Below are 20790 nucleotides of genomic sequence, written 5' to 3'. Positions count from 1 at the left end.
TGGCATTCATAATTTCAGTACAATTTCGGGCATATAGTTCCCATGGCTCGGGTGTATATGGTGTAATCTGCAGATCCAATTTTTACAAATTCTATGCATTAAATTAGGCTGTATTACAGCAATAATGCACTGAATGTTGTCTCCCAAGTGGTTTATTGTGTCTTGTCTATCAGCATAGACATGGGACTTTACATATCAAATAATCTAATGGGATTAAATCGAATGAACGGTGGCCAGTTGACAAGTCCATTTCGTAGAAATTATTCATTCATCAAATGTTTAAAATGATTTTAAAAATAAATTTGCACAATTTGTAAATGCCACTCGAGTGTCAGTTTCTTCATGATGAATTGCCAAACCAAGCTGAACTCAAGATAACCGATAGTTGCCAAACCTGCAATTAAAGAAAATAGATTTGTCAATTTGAATTATATATAATAATCAGATTTTTTTTTTTTTTTTTTAAATGGCTGACATGTTGCCAATGGTGGATTGGGTCTAAAAATATTGGTTGCCAAGAAACCTCAAAATTAGAACAATGTCATTTCATTTTCAAATAAAAAATAAATTCACTATTACTTACTTTCGTGCACTTCCTATTTATATTTTGCTGTTTTTTTTATTGTTTTTCTTTATTATTGTTGCAGCCTGGCAAACCGGTAATAAAGTCAAGCGCAGTTGTATAATTTACAAAAAAGTGTATTAGCAGAAGTTATGCTACAGAAGTACACGTCATGATTCTCTGGCCATAACTGCCATGAACTACAGTATTTACTTTCTTCCACTGCAGGAAGATGTGACACAAGGTTAGGAAGGTGGAGAAAGTTAAGCTAGTGGCCCTAAAGGAGGAGCACTCTGGTTTTTAAAAAATGCCTGGGCAGCCCATTGACATTTCCTAGTGAGGGCGTCTCAGACAGTTAGCAATAAACTTACTTCACCCAAAAGACAAGCAGTAAAAGTCTGGTGGGTTGGATCTCCTAGGACTACCCAAACCGATGCCTCAGTCCACCAGATAAAAGGTCACCAAAATTACTCAGTTCTTGCTGGATTGATTATCAGAATTGGAACAAGATTGGCATGTGACTGCGATTGTGACCCAACACCAAATGAATGGCGTGACTCGCAATGTCAATGTTTAGTGCAACTACATTTACTAGCAGGACCTGTGGAAATTCTACAGCAGCATCTTTCATATGTAATATATTGCTGCTATGCATTCTCTGGACGTTTAACATGAATGGAGACCCCACAATATTATTGTAGCCCTTTTGTTAAAACTGTAAAAGTATTTATCTAAGTAATCTGGTTAATGTAGTGTCAGAATATCTCTTGTTATTACGGTTTATAAGCAGTCTGTAACATATTTTATTATATGGACGCCCGGTGCGAACAGAAATCCTATGATATCATTATACCATCTTTAGACAGAACAGATACTACCATTGCATCGTAACCAGAAGACCAAGAAGATATATTTTATTTTTATGTACAACCCAAAAGCGATATTATTTTATTTTATTTTATTTGTTTTCATTGCGTCTACAGTAATCGGGAGATCCTATTTATTAAAAAGGAGGATAAAAGGTGATAACAGACTTCAAATATTAAATTAGAATATATATATATATATATATATATATATATAATATATATATATATATATATATATTATATATATATGTATATTATATATATATATATATACATATATATATGCATATATATATGTATATATATATTATATATACATATATATACATATATACATATATATATATATATATATATATATATATATATATATATATATATATATACTAACTTAATGTTCATAGTATGTTATCACCTTTTATCCTCCTTTTTAATAAATAGGATCTCCCGATCGAATAATTTATAATCTGGAAACTGTGATACACGTTAAAGGTACTACAATATTGATATATAGATTACGTCTGGGAATGTCCTGAAATGTGTGGATCAGCTTACCCCATAACGTTGACACTTTCATTTGTTGTAAAAAATTGACGTTGTCAGGGTTCCATTAACATCCGGCAAGTTGACACTCGGGTCAGATTCAACAGCAAATATTCTGACGCTCTTCTATTCGAAAGAAACGTTAAACTATTAAATAGAAATATTATGGTTATATTTTTTGCTGCCAAACTTGTTTAAAAGAAACCGTGCTTGCTAAGATAAAGCCGACTGATCAATTTTGTAAGAAATGTAGTTTTAAGCAAAGACAACAGTTCTTACTTAATTGTCATGTCGAAAATAGTAATTCATCCCAAAATTATGGGCCCTGTCGGTGGGGCATTAGAATACGCCGACTGTCCCCCTGCAGAGGGTAAAAGTCCCTCAATGGGGGTCCTGGATATGACCTTAAACTATATCCAGTGGTGAGGCCCCAGCTTGTGGGCTTTGGGGAGTGTGGAGCCACCTTTTAATTACCATTGCTCCCAGGTCCACTCTGACCCGGAGTGGTAGTACCTGTTAGGGTCCCAACTATGGGTTAAATAGAAACCAACGTGAAAACAACAAATATATTCTATTAAAAAAAAATTTCTTCAAAATCTTTGGATTCGGCATTAAATAACCCGGAAAGGGTTGATATGCCGTAAAACAAAAACAACCAACCAACCCAAAATTACGAAAATTCATCAAGTAGAACAACTGCTATTGTGCTTTTAGTAAAAAAAAAAGTCTATCACTGTTTTTTAAAACAAAACGTCAGCCATTAAAGTATCGATAAGGGAGGTAAGTATGTCCCCTGTATTTGCAATCTTCAAGGTGTTTACATCTAGAAAAATTTTCCGTAAAAACTACTTTTAACTGTAAATAATTGTCTACACAATGAATTTCTAGATATATTACTACTTTCGACATTATGTAAGCATTGTTGCTTTTGCTTAAAACGACATTTTTAAAAAAAAAAGTCAATCTTGTCAAGTCTATCTTAAAACAAAACTCGTCATATTCTTTTTTTATTCTTGTTTATTTGACAAGTCAGCAGGAAATATGTGACAAATGTTGACGCAGACAATGGCAAGAACCCTTCATCTCTCTGTCATCATGGTGCTCCAGCTTTTTAGTTCAAGGTCATAAATGCTTGTAGTTGCAAATACAATTTTCCTATTTTTATGGAAAACAGTATTCTCTCTTACACACACACACACACACACACACACACACACTCTCTCTCTCTCTCTCTCTCTCTCTCTCTCTCTATATATATATATATATATATATATATATATATATATGTATATATATATATATATATATATATATATATATATATATACTTCAGAATAAAATTATCCACCAATCAGCTAGTATGGAAACCTGTGATTATAAGATTTACAAAATATTACTGGCAGTAATATTCTATAAGTAGTATCCCACCTAAATAAGAATTGCTCGATATACAAGATAGAGCAAATAAATCAAATTTTAGTGATTCAATGAATTTAAAAATCTATGACGTGAAATGTTTGAGTTTCATATCAAATTAAAAGACTTTTAATTACTCAATCAATTTTTAACTGTGATTTTCCATGTCTCACTGACTTTAGCAAATAAGATGTAAACCATTATAACTATTTGCTAATATTTTCTCCTCTGAAGAGATGCTAGACATCGAAATCCTATAAGATAAGGAGTTAAAATATTTCTAATGTATTCTTTGTCTTACATAGAATAATAAAAATCTTTGGTATGAAACTCAAACATTTCACGTCATAAATTTTTAAATTCATTGAATGACTAGAATTTTATATATATATATATATATATATATATATATATATATATATATATATATATATATATATCTTATCTAGTGTTTCCTTTTCAGATTAAATGTTTTTAACTCATTTCAAAGTGTTTTTTAACATGTTTTATTAACTGTTTGCTCATATATATATATATATATATATATATATATATATATATATATATATATATATATATATATATATATATATATATATATAGTTCTTCAACGATTAAATAGTACTAGTATAAAGATGAAAATCATTCAAAATCAGATGCGCTGGACACTTGGTTAGGATGGAGGATAAAAGATTTCATACACAATTGTTTTATGGCGAGATAGATATGGATAAAATAGCACAACATAAACTAAGAAAAAGGTTTAAGGATTCTCTGAAAAAACAACTTCAAAATACTTGAGATGGTTGTACATAACTGGGAAACCAGTGGAAAAAAACCATCAGAGAAAGTTGTAAAATTTTTGAAGAGCAGTGTGTAGAACTTGCTGTCTTAAAAGCTGGTTTTGTAAATCATCTGAAATTACACAATCAAAGACAGGAACGACAGTCTTATGAGGAGGATTTTACAGCACATCCGGCAATGCTAAGTTGCCATATTTATGGTCTAATCTGCAAATCTAAAAATGACCTGACACGACATTCGAGGATTTACAATATTATCATGCGATCACCTTTACAAGAAGGAAAGTTTTTATGTCACACATGTGTACTTTCATGTAGGACAAAAGCTGGATTAAAAAGTTACCTAGGTGCACACAGCCGCACAACACTTAAATGAAGAGATGGCAAACTTCTGTGAAGAAGTAGCAATCATATATATATATATATATATATATATATATATATATATATATATATATATATATATATAGTAAGTTATGAAAATATACATGGCAATTAAGCTACACAGAATATTCTGCGTTTCATTCTTGTGAGAATTCGTCAGGCTTATGCGAAAAGTTGTGGTTGTCGCGTTTTTTTATATATACGCACATGTAATATAAAATTATATCTTCGTATATTAATTTACCTGATTAAATGAAGTAATCATATATATACATATATATATATATATATATATATATATATATATATATATATATATATATATATATATAGAGAGAGAGAGAGAGAGAGAGAGAGAGAGAGAGAACGAAACAAACCAATACGTCCATCAACGTTTCTTTTTTATTGGAAGACTTCTTCTGGATGAATGAAATTAAGAAAGTAAAACACCAGTACAATATTTGAAAATATATTTTTGATGTAATGAAATGTATAACCATGTTCAATTTTCGTTGGAAATTCAAAAAAAGGCATAGCGTTGTGAAAAAGAGTAAAATTTTCTTTTAATATTTTTTCTAACGTCATATAGCCATTAATATATTTAAAAAGATATGATGCAATTCATATTTGGAGAGGGGACAAATATGTCCGTTATAATTCAAATATGGATGAGTAACTAAAATGAAATGAGTGTATTTTTGTTATGTAATTTATTGACTTGTTATATACATTCATTTATATAGGTATTAATTATTATATGTATTAATTTATATAGGAGGTGTTTTCTGTAGTGTGAGAGAGTTAACCTGTGTCTAAAATTATGTTCTTTTAATATTAGTTTACTTATTAATGACGACACATTATAGAAACCTCCACGTTGTTTAATTGTGCTTGAATTTGCAATAAGCACTGATTCAAGAATCTCCGTCGCAGTTTATTTTAAGTAAATTAAAAAAAATTTTGTTTGAAATCAGAAGTATGATTATGCTGCAATGAATGAGAGAATAATACATTCAGAGAATTGCTATTTCTTATATCTCTTTTATGTTTATCGAGCCTTTTCTTTAATTTATGTTGGGTTTCACCAACGTATATATGATGGCAATTTTAACAAAGAACAGTCTATATGCCTGCATTGAAAATTGTTTTTGTTTTTGTTTTTTTGGAAGGAGATGTTTTGTTGTTTTTATGTTTGTTTTATAGTTTGTGATGTGGTTTGTATGATTGAAATTCCTAGTTTGTTTAGAATGTTGCAAATTATTGTATTATTAGCGTGTTTAGGTAAAAAAAGATGCATGTTTATGAGAGAAGTATCTGCTGTATATGATTTTTGCTTATTTATCTTGGAAAATATTTGTGCTGCTTTTTTCTTTGCATTTTATATAAAATATGTGGAATATTGCAAAGTTTTCAAAGTATTTGTGAGGTATTTGAATTCTTCATCCAGATATTCGTGTTTTTAATGCACATAGGAAAAAACCAATTATCATACCTGTCTTTACCTTGTTATTATGGTGTGAGTAGAAATGTATGTAATTATTTTTGTGTGTAGTTTTGCGGTGAACTTTGAAGGATAGTTTATTATTGGATTTTATAATGAATATGTCCAGAAAAGGTAATGAGTGAATGTTTTCTGTTTTATAGGTGAACTTTATGGAGAGCTCGACTGAGTCTAATTTGCTTTTAACGTTATCTATGTGCGTGTTTTCAGGAAGAAAAATTAAAATGTCATCAATGTATCTAAGTATTCTGTGTTTGGAGATAATCTAAACTTGAAAGGACCAGATTCTAGGAATTCTAAGAAAAGGCAGGTTAATACTCCACTATATATATATAAATTACTATATATATATATATATATATATATATATATATATATATATATAGTAATTTATAAAATATATATGCCGATTAAGCTACATTGAATATTCCGTGTTTCATCCACTCTAGGACTCCTCAGGCTTATGCGCGAATTCTGTGGTGGTTTATCGTTTTTACATGCTCCTCTTCTATTAAGATTTTAGTTAGCCAATCAGCTTTCTTATATATATATATATATATATATATATATATATATATATATTACATTCAAAGTAGGTTAGAACAATAGTCTAAAGAGCAGAGTGTTTTTTAATGTGATAGTAAAATTAATAATTTAATTAAAATACAAGAAAAGAACAGTGCTTGTTGTAATTCAGATATATAATAAGCTCGATAGGCAAATATCCTAGAGCTATTTTAATATTTAGTAATGTGATTGATAATTTAAAATTCAAATTAGAATTAAAAATTTAAAATCTGTTTCATAAGAAAGACCAACAAAAAAGTCAATAATTTGTACGATTGTTTCGGAATGATATTTTTATTGTGATAGACATTAAGCCACGGACAATAATTTTGACATATAGTTTTTTTTTAAACAAAGTCTCCTCATCAGCAAAAGTATTGGGTTGTTTTTTTTATATGTAAAAGACACCATAAATAAACCTGGCAATTTTTAAGTAAGGCAGATATATCTGGAAAAAATTAAAATAAAAAGGAAAATATTTACTTGATAAGAAAAGTAATATGGGTTGAGAATAAAAAAATAGAGTAAAAATTATAAATCTGAATTTGGTTTAAATATAAAGTTATAATAATATGTTTTTGATAAAAATTAAGAATTATGTATATATATATATATATTATATACACATATGTATTATGTATATTATTATATTACATACACATATGTATATATATATATTATATACACATATGTATATATACACACACCCACACACACACACATATATATATATATATAATCAGATATTAATTATTCTTTATACCTAAACAAACTAGTGTTTCATGCTTACAAGATCATCAGTGTAGGGTTGGCAATTCCTACCTGTAATAAGATTCGAACCCAACCATGAAGCCACCTTTTGCTCCATTTGCTATTCCTCTACCTCAGGGCCACCAAGCGATTGCCACGGGAATGAAAGGAATTAAGAATTATTAAACACCGAATTCAGACGAATACATTTGATAATCTAGAGTGTTCGTATGAGCGGAAGTTGGGAACATTGCATAAACGTTAGTTAAGTGCCTTATTTATAATTCCACAGACAGTGCCTATCTTTAAGTATTCTTAAAGGGACTTGATAATTATGATTAAATATGAACACACACGCACACATACATACATTCATACATATATATATATATATATATAATTCCAGAGTAAGAATATACAAAGATAATAACCAATGAATTTAACGAGTTTCATATAATAGTGTTCAATAATAAAGAGCAATGTGTACCTTTATATTTAAATAAACATTATTTTAATATTACTACACAATTAAAATCATGTTTTGGTTAAATTGGTTATAGTAATAATCAACCGACTCTTACCATGCGATGGAAAAAAAGTTTTTATGTTATGGGGAAAGGAGTGGCTGGTTACTTTTAATGCATCTAAAACCAAGCTTCTCTCTTTACATCATCAACATTCTGATCCACATCTGGCATCAATTGAAATGAATGGCTCTCGTCTTCAGGAGGCCTCAAGTTTTGACAAGCTTCTGGGCTTGACCATTACTCCTGATCTTAAATGGAACACGTACATCAAATCTGTTGCCAAGGCCGCTGGAAAAATGGTGGGATCTTTCTATCGATCCAGTAGATATCTCACTGCTGATGCAATTCTCTATCTATATAAGAGCCAGGTACGTCCAAGGATGGAATACTGTTGCCACATCTGGGCAGGAGCTGCTAGAAAGGACTTGTCCTGCCTTGATAGAGTTCAAAATAGACTTCGTAGCCTCGTAGGAGATGTCCTTTTCTCTTCCTTGCAACCTCTATCTCACAGAAGAGATGTTGCGAGTTTGTCTCTGATGTATCGTTATTTTCATGGAAAGTGTTCGACTGAGCTTCAATCTATGGTCCCTCCTTGCAAAACTTTCACAAGAAACACTCGTCTAGCTGTAAACACTATCAATAATTCCCCCCACTCTTTATCTGTGCCTAAACCTAAACGTAGATTCCATGAACAAAGCTTTTTTATTAGAACTGCACGCCTGTGGAATTGTCTTCCGTTTTCCTGCTTTCCGGCTGACTACAATATGGTTGTCTTCAAGTCTAACGTAAATAAGTTCTTGATGAGCCGTTCCATATAAGTTATCAAATTTAACAAATTTTCATTACTAATGATTATTATATTGTCCAATTTCTACTGTACACTCTTTAACCCTTATCCTTGAGTGGCCTCTTGGCCTTGATAATGAGTTGATACCTATGAAAAAAAAAAAAAAAGAAAAAGTCCAATGTGAACAAGTTCTAATTGAATCGTCCCCCTAAGTAATCCAAGTTACAAAATTCCCACTGTTTACTATGCTAAAATCACAATGACTAATGTATACCTATTAACCCTTATCCTCGAGTGGCCTCTGGGCCTTGATAAGTGGTGACACCCTTGTAAAAAAAAAAAAAAAAATGTTTCTTTCAAAGTGTCACATTCTCAACCTGAGAATATGACGCCTTGAAAGTAGGATAAAAACTTTTTTCTGTTGCCTGATGAGAGTCGGATGGTTATTTTTATAACCAATCTGACCAAAACATGATTCTGCTTGTATCATGACATTAAAATAATGTTTATCTTGATATAAATAAATATTATATATATATATATATATATATATATATATGCATACATTATATATATATATATATATATATATATATATATGATTGCAAATGCGTTGTTATGATGGCTGAACTTATTCATTCTTGACCTGAAAGTTTCATCTCTCCGTTGCAGATATTGGTGGTATAAGACTCGAAGAAAGTAACTCCTGTTATGGAAGTGCCTTAGAAGCAGATATGCATCATTGAATTCCCGACAAAAATACATGTAGAAAAATAAATTCTGGGGCACAAATAATCATGCGTTTTAATGGTACGACTTTTCGTGTATGACAGGATGAGCAAATAGGCGTTTATTTTTGTCATACAAATTAAAACACATGGTGTTACGTTCTCCCCCCCTCCCCTGGTCTCTAGATAAAAGAAATTCTGTTTTTGTGTTAGTTTCTTAGAGTGATCTCCCTTGCTTGTTGTTGTAATAGTTTCATTTGACTGGAAAACCAAGATGGTAGTTTAGTTAAAAAAGAAAAAAGTTGTGAAAAAAGTGAGAAATACAGTTTACATAAAAATAAAATATATTTTATTAAAATTACTTCAATGTGAAGTATTTGTCGATAACTTTGTAGACCATCATGTTTGGTGACATGCATGACTAATTCAAACAGTTTTGCTTCTTTTCTTCATCTTGAGGCATCATCTGCAGTCAGCATCACTTGTTCAGACTAGGGTACTTCAAAGGTATCTGTGTTCCATTCGATATGAGAAACATTCGGTAGATCCTAAAATAATATAATAATTGAAATGACACTATAATGTTATGAAATGACACTCTAATATTATGAAATGACACTATAATATTATGAAATGACACTATAATATTATGAAATGGCACTATGATATTATTAAATGGCACTATAATATTATGAAATGACACTATAATATTATGAAATGGCACTATAATATTATGAAATGGCACTATGATATTATTAAATGGCACTATAATATTATGAAATGACACTATAATATTATGAAATGACACTCTAATATTATGAAATGACACTATAATATTATGAAATGACACTATAATATTATAAAATGGCACTATGATATTATTAAATGGCACTATAATATTATGAAATGACACTATAATATTATGAAATGGCACTATAATATTATGAAATGACACTATAATATTATGAAATGACACTATAATATTATGAAATGACACACACTATAATATTAAGCAATGACACTATAATATTATGACATGCCACTATGATATTATGAAATGACGCTATAATATTATGAAATGACACTATAATATTATGAAATGACACTATAATATTATGACATGCCACTATAATATTATGAAATGACACTCTAATATTATGAAATGACACACACTATAATATTATGAAATGACACTATAATATTATGAAATGGCACTATAATATTATGAAATGACACTATAATATTATGAAATGACACACACTATAATATTATGCAATGACACTATAATATTATGCAATGACACTATAATATTATAAAATGACACTATAATATTATGAAATGACACACACTATAATATTATGAAATGACACTATAATATTATGAAATGGCACTATAATATTATGAAATGGCACTCTAATATTATGAAATGACACTATAATATTATGAAATGACACCCACTATAATATTATGAAATGGCACTATAATATTATAAAATGGTACTATAATAATCTTTAAGAGCATATCTGAAAAAATTGACCACATCCTGTCTGCTCACCCTTCAGCTAACATCCACATTTGTGGTGACTTCAATGTCCACAATGTGGAATTGCTGACCCACTCTAACAAGACAGATCATGAGGGGAGGTTCTATCATGATTTTGCCATTGCCTATGATATCACACAGATTGTTCATGAACCCACCCGAGTACCCGATACCTCCAGTCAGTATGCTAGCCTCCTAGACCTTTTCCCCACAACTTCCCCTGAGCTATGTTCAAGTTCCGTTCTGTCTCCTCTGGGATCTTCCGACCACTCAGTTGTATCAGTTAAGATTAAAACGAAATGCAATAAGTCTTCAGGTGTACCTCTCCACCATACTATATATCGATACTCTACCGCTGACTGGGATAGCTTCCATACACTTATATCTGATCTACCTCTGCATTCTATGTTTTAAAAGGATGTGTCCTTCATAGTATCAGACCTGACCGAATGGCTAATTGTAGGCATAGATCGATACATACCATCCAAAAAATTCCAACAAAAACCTAACAGCCAACCATGGTTCTCCCCAGAATGTGCTGCTGCCATCGCGCACAGAAATCACTTTTTCCATAGCTACCAACGTAATAGATGCACTGAGACTAAAGCTGCTTTCAGGTCTGCCAGCAACCACTGCAAAAGAGTAATAAAAAATGACAGAGAGCTATATGCTCAGTCTGTTAAATCCAAAGTAGCTGAGCAGCAGCTTGGTTCCCACCAGTTTTGGGGAATAGCAAACAGGATCCTGAACAGAAGTGTGCGTTCTATCCCAACCATCATCAATGGACCTGAGGTCATCACGTCAGTATCAGATAAGGCCAAACTATTTGCCAAGAACTTTGCAGCTAATTCTACCCTATGCGACGAAGGCCATCAACTCCCCGTATTTCCTCCTATAATGGACAACATGCTCTGCAACATACAAATATCTGTGCATGAGGTCGCCAAGCTAATTAAAAACCTTGATTCCAGTAAAGCAACTGGCCCTGACGGCATTCCAATCATTGTGCTGAAAAAGCTTCAACCAGAACTTGCCCCCATACTTACAAAACTGTTTAAATGTTGCCTTAAAGAGAAGTGCTTCCCAACACCCTGGAAAACCTCATCAGTATGCCCTGTATTTAAGAATTCAGATGATAAGTCATCTCCCTCTCAGTACAGACCAATAAGTCTCCTGTGTGTCATGAGTAAGTTGCTGGAATCCATATTAAATAAAGAAGTAGTCAATCACCTCAGCAGAAACAACCTTCTTAGTGACATGCAATATGGTTTCTGTTCTGCTAGATCTACAACAGATGTGCTAACGGTTATATCTCATAGTATACGCGAATCTCTTGACAAAGGCTTCCTTTCTATGGCAATTGCTCTTGACATATCAAAGGCTGTCGATAAGGTATGGCATAAAGGCCTACTTCACAAGATTTCCAGCTACAGTATAACTGGAAATGTTTTCTCGATCATTAAATCATTTCTCTCCGATAGGCTCATAAGAGTAGTGGTTGACAGGCAGAAATCAGAGGCCCTCAATATTAATGCTGGAGTCCCTCAGGGGTTCATCCTAGGCCCAACTCTTTTCCTGATATACATCAATGATCTCCTAAAACACATACTTAAATCATTCGTTGACATCTATGCTGATGACACGACCATCTATAGCAACACATCAAAGGCCGTAAATGACAAAGTTCTCTCAGATTCTCTCTCCTCTGATCTTGAACGCATGGTTCAGTGGGGGGGGCTGGTTACTTTTAATGCATCTAAAACCAAGCTCCTATCTTTACATCATCAACGCTCTGATCCCCATCTGCCATCAATTGAAATGGGTGGCTCTCATCAAGGGGAAACTCCATGTTTTGATAAGCTTCTGGGCTTGACCTTTACTCCTGATCTGAAATGGAACACGTACATTGTCAGTTGTCAAGGTCGCTGGAAAAATGGTAGGATCTTCCTACCGCTCCAGAAGATATCTCACTGCTGATGCAATTCTCTATCTGTATAAAAGCCAAGTACATCCAAGGATGGAATACTTCTGCCACATCTGGGCAGGAGCTGCTAGAAACAGTCTATCCTGCTTTGACAGAGTACAAAATAGGCGTTGTGGCCTAGTGGATGAGGCCCTTTTCTCTTCCCTGCAACCTCTCTCCCACAGGAGAGACGTTGTGAGCCGGTCTTTGTTTTATCGTTATTACCATGGCAGGTGCTCATCTGAATTCCAATATCTGGTCCCCCCTCGCCAATCTTTCACGAAAAACACTGTGAAAAATTTCCCCTCTCCTTATCTGTGCCGAAATCAAAACATGAACAAAGCTTCTTTCTTAGAAGTGCACGCCTGTGGAACTCTGTTCCGGTTGCCTGTTTTCCACCTGACTACAACCTGGATGTCTTCAAGTCAAATGTAATCAAATTCCTGATGAACAGCCCCCTTAAGTAAGACACTTTATCAAATCTCCAACACTAACGTACTGTACACACAATAACCTTTATCCCCGAATGGCTTCCGAGCCTTGATAAGTGATGATTACCTTGAAAAAAAAAATAAAAAATGTAATGACACTATAATATTATGAAATGACGCTCTAATATTATGAAATGACATTATAATATTATGAAATGGCACTATAATATGAAATGACACTATAATATTATGAAATGACGCTATAATATTATAAAATGACACTATATTATGAAATGACACTATAATATTAAGAAACGACACTCTAATATTAGGTTGGTGCAAATGTTTTTGCAAATTTAAAATTTAACCATGAAGGTGAAAAACTGTGTTTTTGAAATCTTCATAACAATAATGACCTTTGCCTCTCTATAACTTGATTCCATCTGTTAATATCTACTAGTATATAAAATGGAATTTTATCTGTGGGTATGTGTGTCTGTGAGTTCATTCTCTATAGACTCCAAAACGGATGGACCGATTTTTTTTAAATTTCACACAAATGTGTTTGGAAGTGTCTGTAGATAGGTGTTGTACCAGAATGCCTCCAATAATTATTAACAATCGATAATCGAAAATAAAAAAACATTACAGGTGGAACATTTTCCCCACTCTTTATCTGTGCCTAAATCCAAACGTACATTCCATGAGCAAAGCTTCTTTCTTAGAACTGCACGCCAGTGGAACTCTCTGCCGCTTGCCTGTTTCCCACCTAACTACAACTTGGACATCTTCAAGTCCAACATAAACAAACTCCTGACAAACCGCCCCCTTAAGTAAGACACTCTATCAAAACCCCCAATACTAATGATTGCTACAATACTATCTCATTGATTATTGTACACGCCGCAATAACCCTTATCCCTGAGTGGCCTTCGGGCCTTGATAAGTGGTGACCCCCATGTAAAAAAAAAAAAAAAATCCGATTTTGATCAAAGTTATCATTTTAACACATCACAAATGCATTTGAGAAGTTTTATCACCACACAAACAAATGTGTTCGGCACATAAAATGAACAGTAGGTTCTTTTATATCGCAGAGGCACATTCAAAATGAAGGTTTCTGTTTAGGGCACAATCGAAGAATGATACTTGACTTTTGCATTTTAAACTTTGATTCCAGTTTCAAAATAAACAGTTAAGTTTTCTACAGTGCAATGTATTATGGATTAAGTCAGTATGGAGAGGAATGTGAAGGTTCCTCCCGGGTGCACCACGATGGGCCCTCAAATAGAGATAGCAATGAATCGATTTGATTGAAAAAAAGGTAATTTCACGAATTTCGATGACAATAAAATATGAGAGGGTGAAACATTCATTGATCCTTATTAAATGCCGGGCAACGTTGTGTCTCCTTGTTAGTGAGTTTATAAATGTCTAACTTGTAAAATTCTTCAGATTTTGATATGAAATATGAATCTCCTCTACTGATGTTAACCTTAATGACCTGATGTTAAATAGTTTTGTAATCCTCAAAACAAGAAATAATCTGATGGAGCAAAGTCAGGAGAACATGTAAGATGAGACAATATTTCCCAAGCAAATTCTCCTAGAAGACTTCTGGTCAATGGTGCTGTGTGAGCATTATCATGGTGGAAGATGACCCCCATTTGTTGATTAAAAAAGGTCGTTTTCTACTCATTACGAGTGAGAACATTGTAGAAAAAAAATGAAATGATGCTTTAATAATCTGCCAGAAAAAAGTTATAAATTAATCATGGTGATATGTTTATGTAATAACTACGGCTGTGACAACAGAATATTCTTTTCATTCTTTTGACTTTCAAGTATATATCTTACACAGTAAGACACAGTCAATCAACTGAGAACCACATCCGTCTATATAAAAACATATAAGATATTAACGGATATATACTCAAGAGTCAGAACAATGAACAGAATATGCTGTTGTCACAGCCCTAATGATAAAAATATGCATAAAATAAATTACGATGCTTTAAAATGGCCTTTCTAAAAACCAGCAAAAACTTTTTCACTGACCTAATAATAATATTATATGGAAAAATGCGCGCATGAAAAGTAATATTCTTAAGATTTTATTAAACCTGGAAAAGTAAAGGACAAGAAATTCAACCTGGAAAAGTAAAGAGCAAGATATTCTAGTAAAGTAAGTCAGTCGCTGGATTGAACTTATTTCCCCCCTATTATTTGCATATATTTATGTAGTGGAAATCGTTTGAATAAAATTAATTCATTAGTTAGTTAGTTAGTTAGTAGATGGAATTAATAATTTTATAATTTACATAAAAATTAATAATTTTATTATATCATAATTAGGATCATTTAATTATTTCTATCTCAACAATAAACAACAACATATGCAAATAATAAATAAAATATTTATCAATATTCAAATTTTATTTTTAGCTGCAATATTTTAAGTCTAAAAAATTCTTTTTTTTTTACTTTACTAGAATATCTTGCTCTTTACTTTTCCAGTTTGAATTTCTTGTCCTTTACTTTTCCAGGTTTGATAAAATCTTAAGAATATTACTTTTCATGCGCGCATTTTTCCATATAATCCATGATTTTTCCAGGCATTGCTATTGGATTAATATATAAATTTATAATATTTATTATTGATTGTCATAATAAATTATAATATTTTTAATCGATAAATTCACCATTTTTTGCTATAAAATCATAAGGAGAGTTAAAAAAAAATTGTTATTAAAAAAATGTTCGGTTTTTTAATTATCAAAAAAAACGATACACGGGATTGAACCTAAAATCTTTCCACCAACCCCCGGTACTCTAACCGTTACGCTAACATTTCATATTGGCAAAATCGCAGTAAAAAATATTTATATACAAAAAAAGTTATGCAAAATAAAAAAAAAGCGTTAGTCACTTATGTACTTACTCTCCTGTTTGTGAACCCACACATTTTGTTGTAACTTTTTTTCTACTGAACCAATTTTCGAAATTTTTTTTAAAAAATGTAGCAAATGAGGGGTTCTATCCAACTATATAACCTGTTTAAAATTTGTTTGCGAACAAAATTAGTGGTGGGGGTTTGAATGTGTCTCGATTCATTCAATTTCGGACTCAAGCATATATTCAACCACTACCGTGGTTGAATGATAACGTTAAGCATTATGATATTATAACTTTAACAAATGCATTGTACTCTAAATTAATAACTGAACTTTATAAATAAAATATGGATGAGAGAAAATAACATTTACAAAAATAATTAAAGAATTTTAAGAGTTTGGGGTAAGAATTTAACTAAAGATTTAGCCAGCAGAACCTTTGGTGAACCTGATCGGGGAACAGAGATGAAAAAAAATCATCAATCGGTTGTGACTTGGATAAAAAGCATATGGCGGAAGGAAAATCTGCAATTAAAAAAATCATTAACAACCTCATTAAGATAGCTCGAATAATAATGAAGTAAATTAGAAATTGTCTTCAATTCAGAATTTGGGTATCCACAGTATGTTCTGATTTTTTTTTAATGGAAATAGTTCTAGACAAGGCATGAAGCTATTTCATGTAAGGAGCTAAAAACAATCCCACTTCAAATTGAAAAACTAGTCAATTAAGTACTGTTAATATCAACAAAACTATTAACTATATATATATATATATATATATATATATATATATATATATACACACAATAATACAATAAAATTACAAATGAATAAGAAAACATTAATTTATTATGAACTGTTCAAAAATAATTATGCAAATAATAGTCTGTACAATATATAGAATATTTTGAAATGCTATGTTTTATTAATTTAATTAATAATGTTGAATATTGAGTTGAGGCAATGCCGATAAAATTAGAGGTGTGCACACACACACACACACACATTTCAGATAGACTTTGATCTACATTCTTGTGTTCCATAAAAATGACCTGAATTGTAATTATCACCAAAAAGAAAGAAAGGCTTACATTCCAGGTCAGGGAGTCAGAACTGCGTAATGCAAAATAAAGAAAAACAATATTTTAAATATTTACATTTTAGGAATGTCGGTTGATTTATTTATGAGACACAAATAACATTAACAAAAAGAGAGGTAAAGAGAGGAGAGCCGACAATTGTCCAGCATGAGTGACAAATTCCGTCGTCGCCTGACACACAAATACATACACACTTACTGTTAAACGCAGATGTTCTGTTCCATCTCTCTCTTCTGTCAAGTAAATTGTAAATAAACTTGTATGTTGACAAAATGTGTTGATTTCACAAGTTGTAGTTGATTACAAAAACACCCGTCGTCAGAATGTATAGATTTTGTAAAAGTGCGTCTATATAAAACACATAGACGAAATAACAATGACAAAAGAATTGTCAGGTGTATATATAATTTCGCAAGCATTTGAAAAGTTCAAACTAGAAAATTATATATACATTCAATAACGCAACAATAATAGCTTCTTTTTTTTTTTTTTTTTTTGCTTTAAGAAAATTTCCTTAAACAAGGCATGAAGCCACTTGATGTAAGGAACTAAAACAATACCACTGCAAGGTAAAAAAATAAAAATAAAAATAACTAACGAACGATAAGTGTCATATGAAAACATTCCAACCCAAAAAACAGCAATTATTCACCCTTTGTCAGAAACATTGCTCATGGAATGTGAGAACTAATAAACAAAATAAAAGAAGCTAGAGTAACAAGGTTGTTCAAAGTTAGGTAGATTGTTAATAAGTTGTTTTTATAGGAAAATAGAATTAACACATGAAAAAATCTGGTTCATAATTGACTATAAAAGATATAATTAAATGTTAACTAAAATTTAAGAAATGTTAATGAGGAAATTATGAAGGTCGCATAAATTTTATGATTAGAATTATCCAGTTGGCAGTGTCGGAAGTGGGGAAGACAACGAATGGAAAGCAATCGGGAATGTTGGGTTTTACCCAGCAGCGAATGGGACGGTGGGGGGTGTAAAAAAACAAAAATCAATGTCATTACGAATGAAAAATTTCCACGACGCAATTTATTGAGTAAAAAAAAAATGGAATGATAATTAATGAGAATTAGGTGGCGGCAACTGGTGAAAAGGCGAAACAGTTTACCACGCCGCATGTCAATGAGCTCTCATTGATTTCAATGCTTACTTCGACAAAAATATCGTATCAAATCTTCAGAGCAGACACACAAGTGTTGGGACGATTAACTGGAAATCAGAATTTGGGGGTATCGGAATCGGATTTTATTTTTCCTATTTTCTAATGCCAAAAACGATTCTTTTACTTGTTTATTTTTATTTTATTTATTTATTAATTTAATTTATTTTTTAGTGTGTGTATATTTTATTTATTTTTTATATTATTTTATTTATTTTTCATTTTATTTATTTATTTTTGTTTCTTTTTTAATTTAAAATTGAATTTTCCATTGCTGTACTAATGATAAAAATATGAACATTCATTGATTTTAAACTACCGTTAGAATAAAAAAAATTTCATGGATCATCTCCACAAGTGTATTTTTACATTTGTGTTGTGAGTTTTTACGGTAATCTAAAAAAAAAAAAAAAAGATGGGGGAGCTCTATAGCTAAATATTTAAAAATTTTGAAAGAATCAGAATCGGTAATTGTATCGGGACCGGGAAAAATTGTGGAACACGTTGTAGTCTCAGTCACAAAGCTGACAACGTATAGGAAAGAACTTCAACCTCTTTTTTTTTTGTTCTATAACGACAGTTATTTCCTCATTTTCTCATTACTGCTGTGACGTCCCTCATGTGATCGTCTTTCCAAATATTCTCTCGAACGTCATCTGCATCTCTAAAGTGATCGTCTTCTCTAGCGTGCGCTTTCTCCATTTTATAGTCCTTTTCTTTACCAGTGACATCGTTTCGCATGCATTTGCCTATGCACGCGAACACTCTGTTACAACGTTTCTGACAAAGGAGGAAGAATTACTGTTTTCTGGGTCAGTTGTTGTTTTCAGTAGGTGGTATGTCAAGATTTTCACTACTCTCTTAGTATTCGTCATTCAACTATCAATCTCAATTTGCAATTTATGTAAAGTATAAAGTAGGTCTAACAACCTCATAACTCTCACTTCCCTTATTTTGTCTTTTAGTTCTCACATTCCATGAGCGAGGTTTTTGACAAAGGGAGAAGAATTTTTTTTTGGATTGGAATCAATCTAAATAACATTTATCATTGGCTAGTTTTTTATCTTGCAGTGGTATTTTTATCTTCTTATATCAAGTGGCTTCATGGCCTGTCTAGAGCAATTTCCATAGAGCAAAACAAAGGTCACTGTGATTTAAATGAATAATACAACATAACATTTTGAAATCTATAATATAAATCTCACCTGTCTGCCTGTCTGTCTGTCTGTCTGTCTGTCTGTATGCATGCATGTATGTATGTATGTATGTACGTATGTATGTATGTATGTATGTATGTATGTATGTATGTATGTGTATATGTTTGTATATCTGTCTAAAACTTTCGACAGAGGCAATGGATTTCCACAATATCGGTATTGTTTTGAAGCTTAACCCTCCAGACGACAAATATCGAAGAATTGGTTAAAATCATTAATTTCTTCACCCTCAACTGGGCACTATTCAACAGGGAGGGGTCGAAAGTCATCCTCTCTTTCGATTGACTAGCCTTAATTTTAACCTTTGTCACTTCCGGTTTGGTGGTGGGCGCAACAGCAAAGACGTCACGTTTATTTTTTCATGTTCTTTTCCTCCTTCACGGTACGGGTTCGAGCCTGCCTGCTTACTTCCATATATTTTTTTTTTTTTTGCTCAACACGCACCTCCAAACACCCGGGCAACGCTGGCCACCCAGGCTGGTATTATATATATATATTTGGTAAAACTGGTAATTAGTAAAAACCTGAAGAGAGTGCTCAATACTATTGCAGAGCAAATATGTGTTTTATTTTTTATTACCGTTTTATCTGTTTGGTTACATATGTTTCGGATGTTACAAAACAACCCACTATGAAATGAACAACGACAACGTAACTCAGTAACTGCCAAAAATGACAGCCGTACTAACCCCCTTCCCTCTCCCTCTCCGTCTCCCTCCTTTTCCTCCCATCTATCTTTCTCCCTCTCTCTCTCTCTCTCTCTCTCTCTCTCTCTCTCTCTCTCCCTCTCACCTAATTAATATACCTTATCGAACAGGAAAAAAAAGTAGTCAAAATTTTAAAACCCAAAAATTGAAACTCTTTCCCCCCCCTCCTCTCGTTACCCCATCTCTTTTTTCTTTTCTCTTTGCCATCCTCTCTCCCCTCTCCCTCCCTATATTCACATATCTCCACCCAAGTCTACCTGAATCCGCTACCCCCCACACACAATACAACCTAATATACTTTAAACTTCAAAACTGAAATAT

General features: G+C 32.0%; 1 protein-coding gene across 1 annotated transcript in view; it reads right to left on the bottom strand.

Annotated features, from left to right (window-relative positions):
• Positions 1-9763: 9763 nt before the first annotated feature.
• LOC145260194 (uncharacterized) overlaps positions 9764-20790 on the bottom strand; it is a 60257-nt gene continuing 49230 nt past the window's right edge. Inside the window, exon 8 of the mRNA XM_080118017.1 lies at positions 9764-9985. Coding sequence (XP_079974143.1) covers positions 9929-9985 — 57 coding nt within the window. The 3' untranslated portion in view covers positions 9764-9928. The remainder of the gene's footprint in view (positions 9986-20790) is intronic.

This window comes from Euprymna scolopes, chromosome 36 (assembly GCF_053919585.1).
Source record: "Euprymna scolopes isolate OS-2025 chromosome 36, ASM5391958v1, whole genome shotgun sequence".
Taxonomy (NCBI): Eukaryota; Metazoa; Mollusca; class Cephalopoda; order Sepiida; family Sepiolidae; genus Euprymna; species Euprymna scolopes.
Note: the sequence above shows the minus strand (reverse complement) of the source record. Positions and strands in the feature narration are given on the sequence as shown.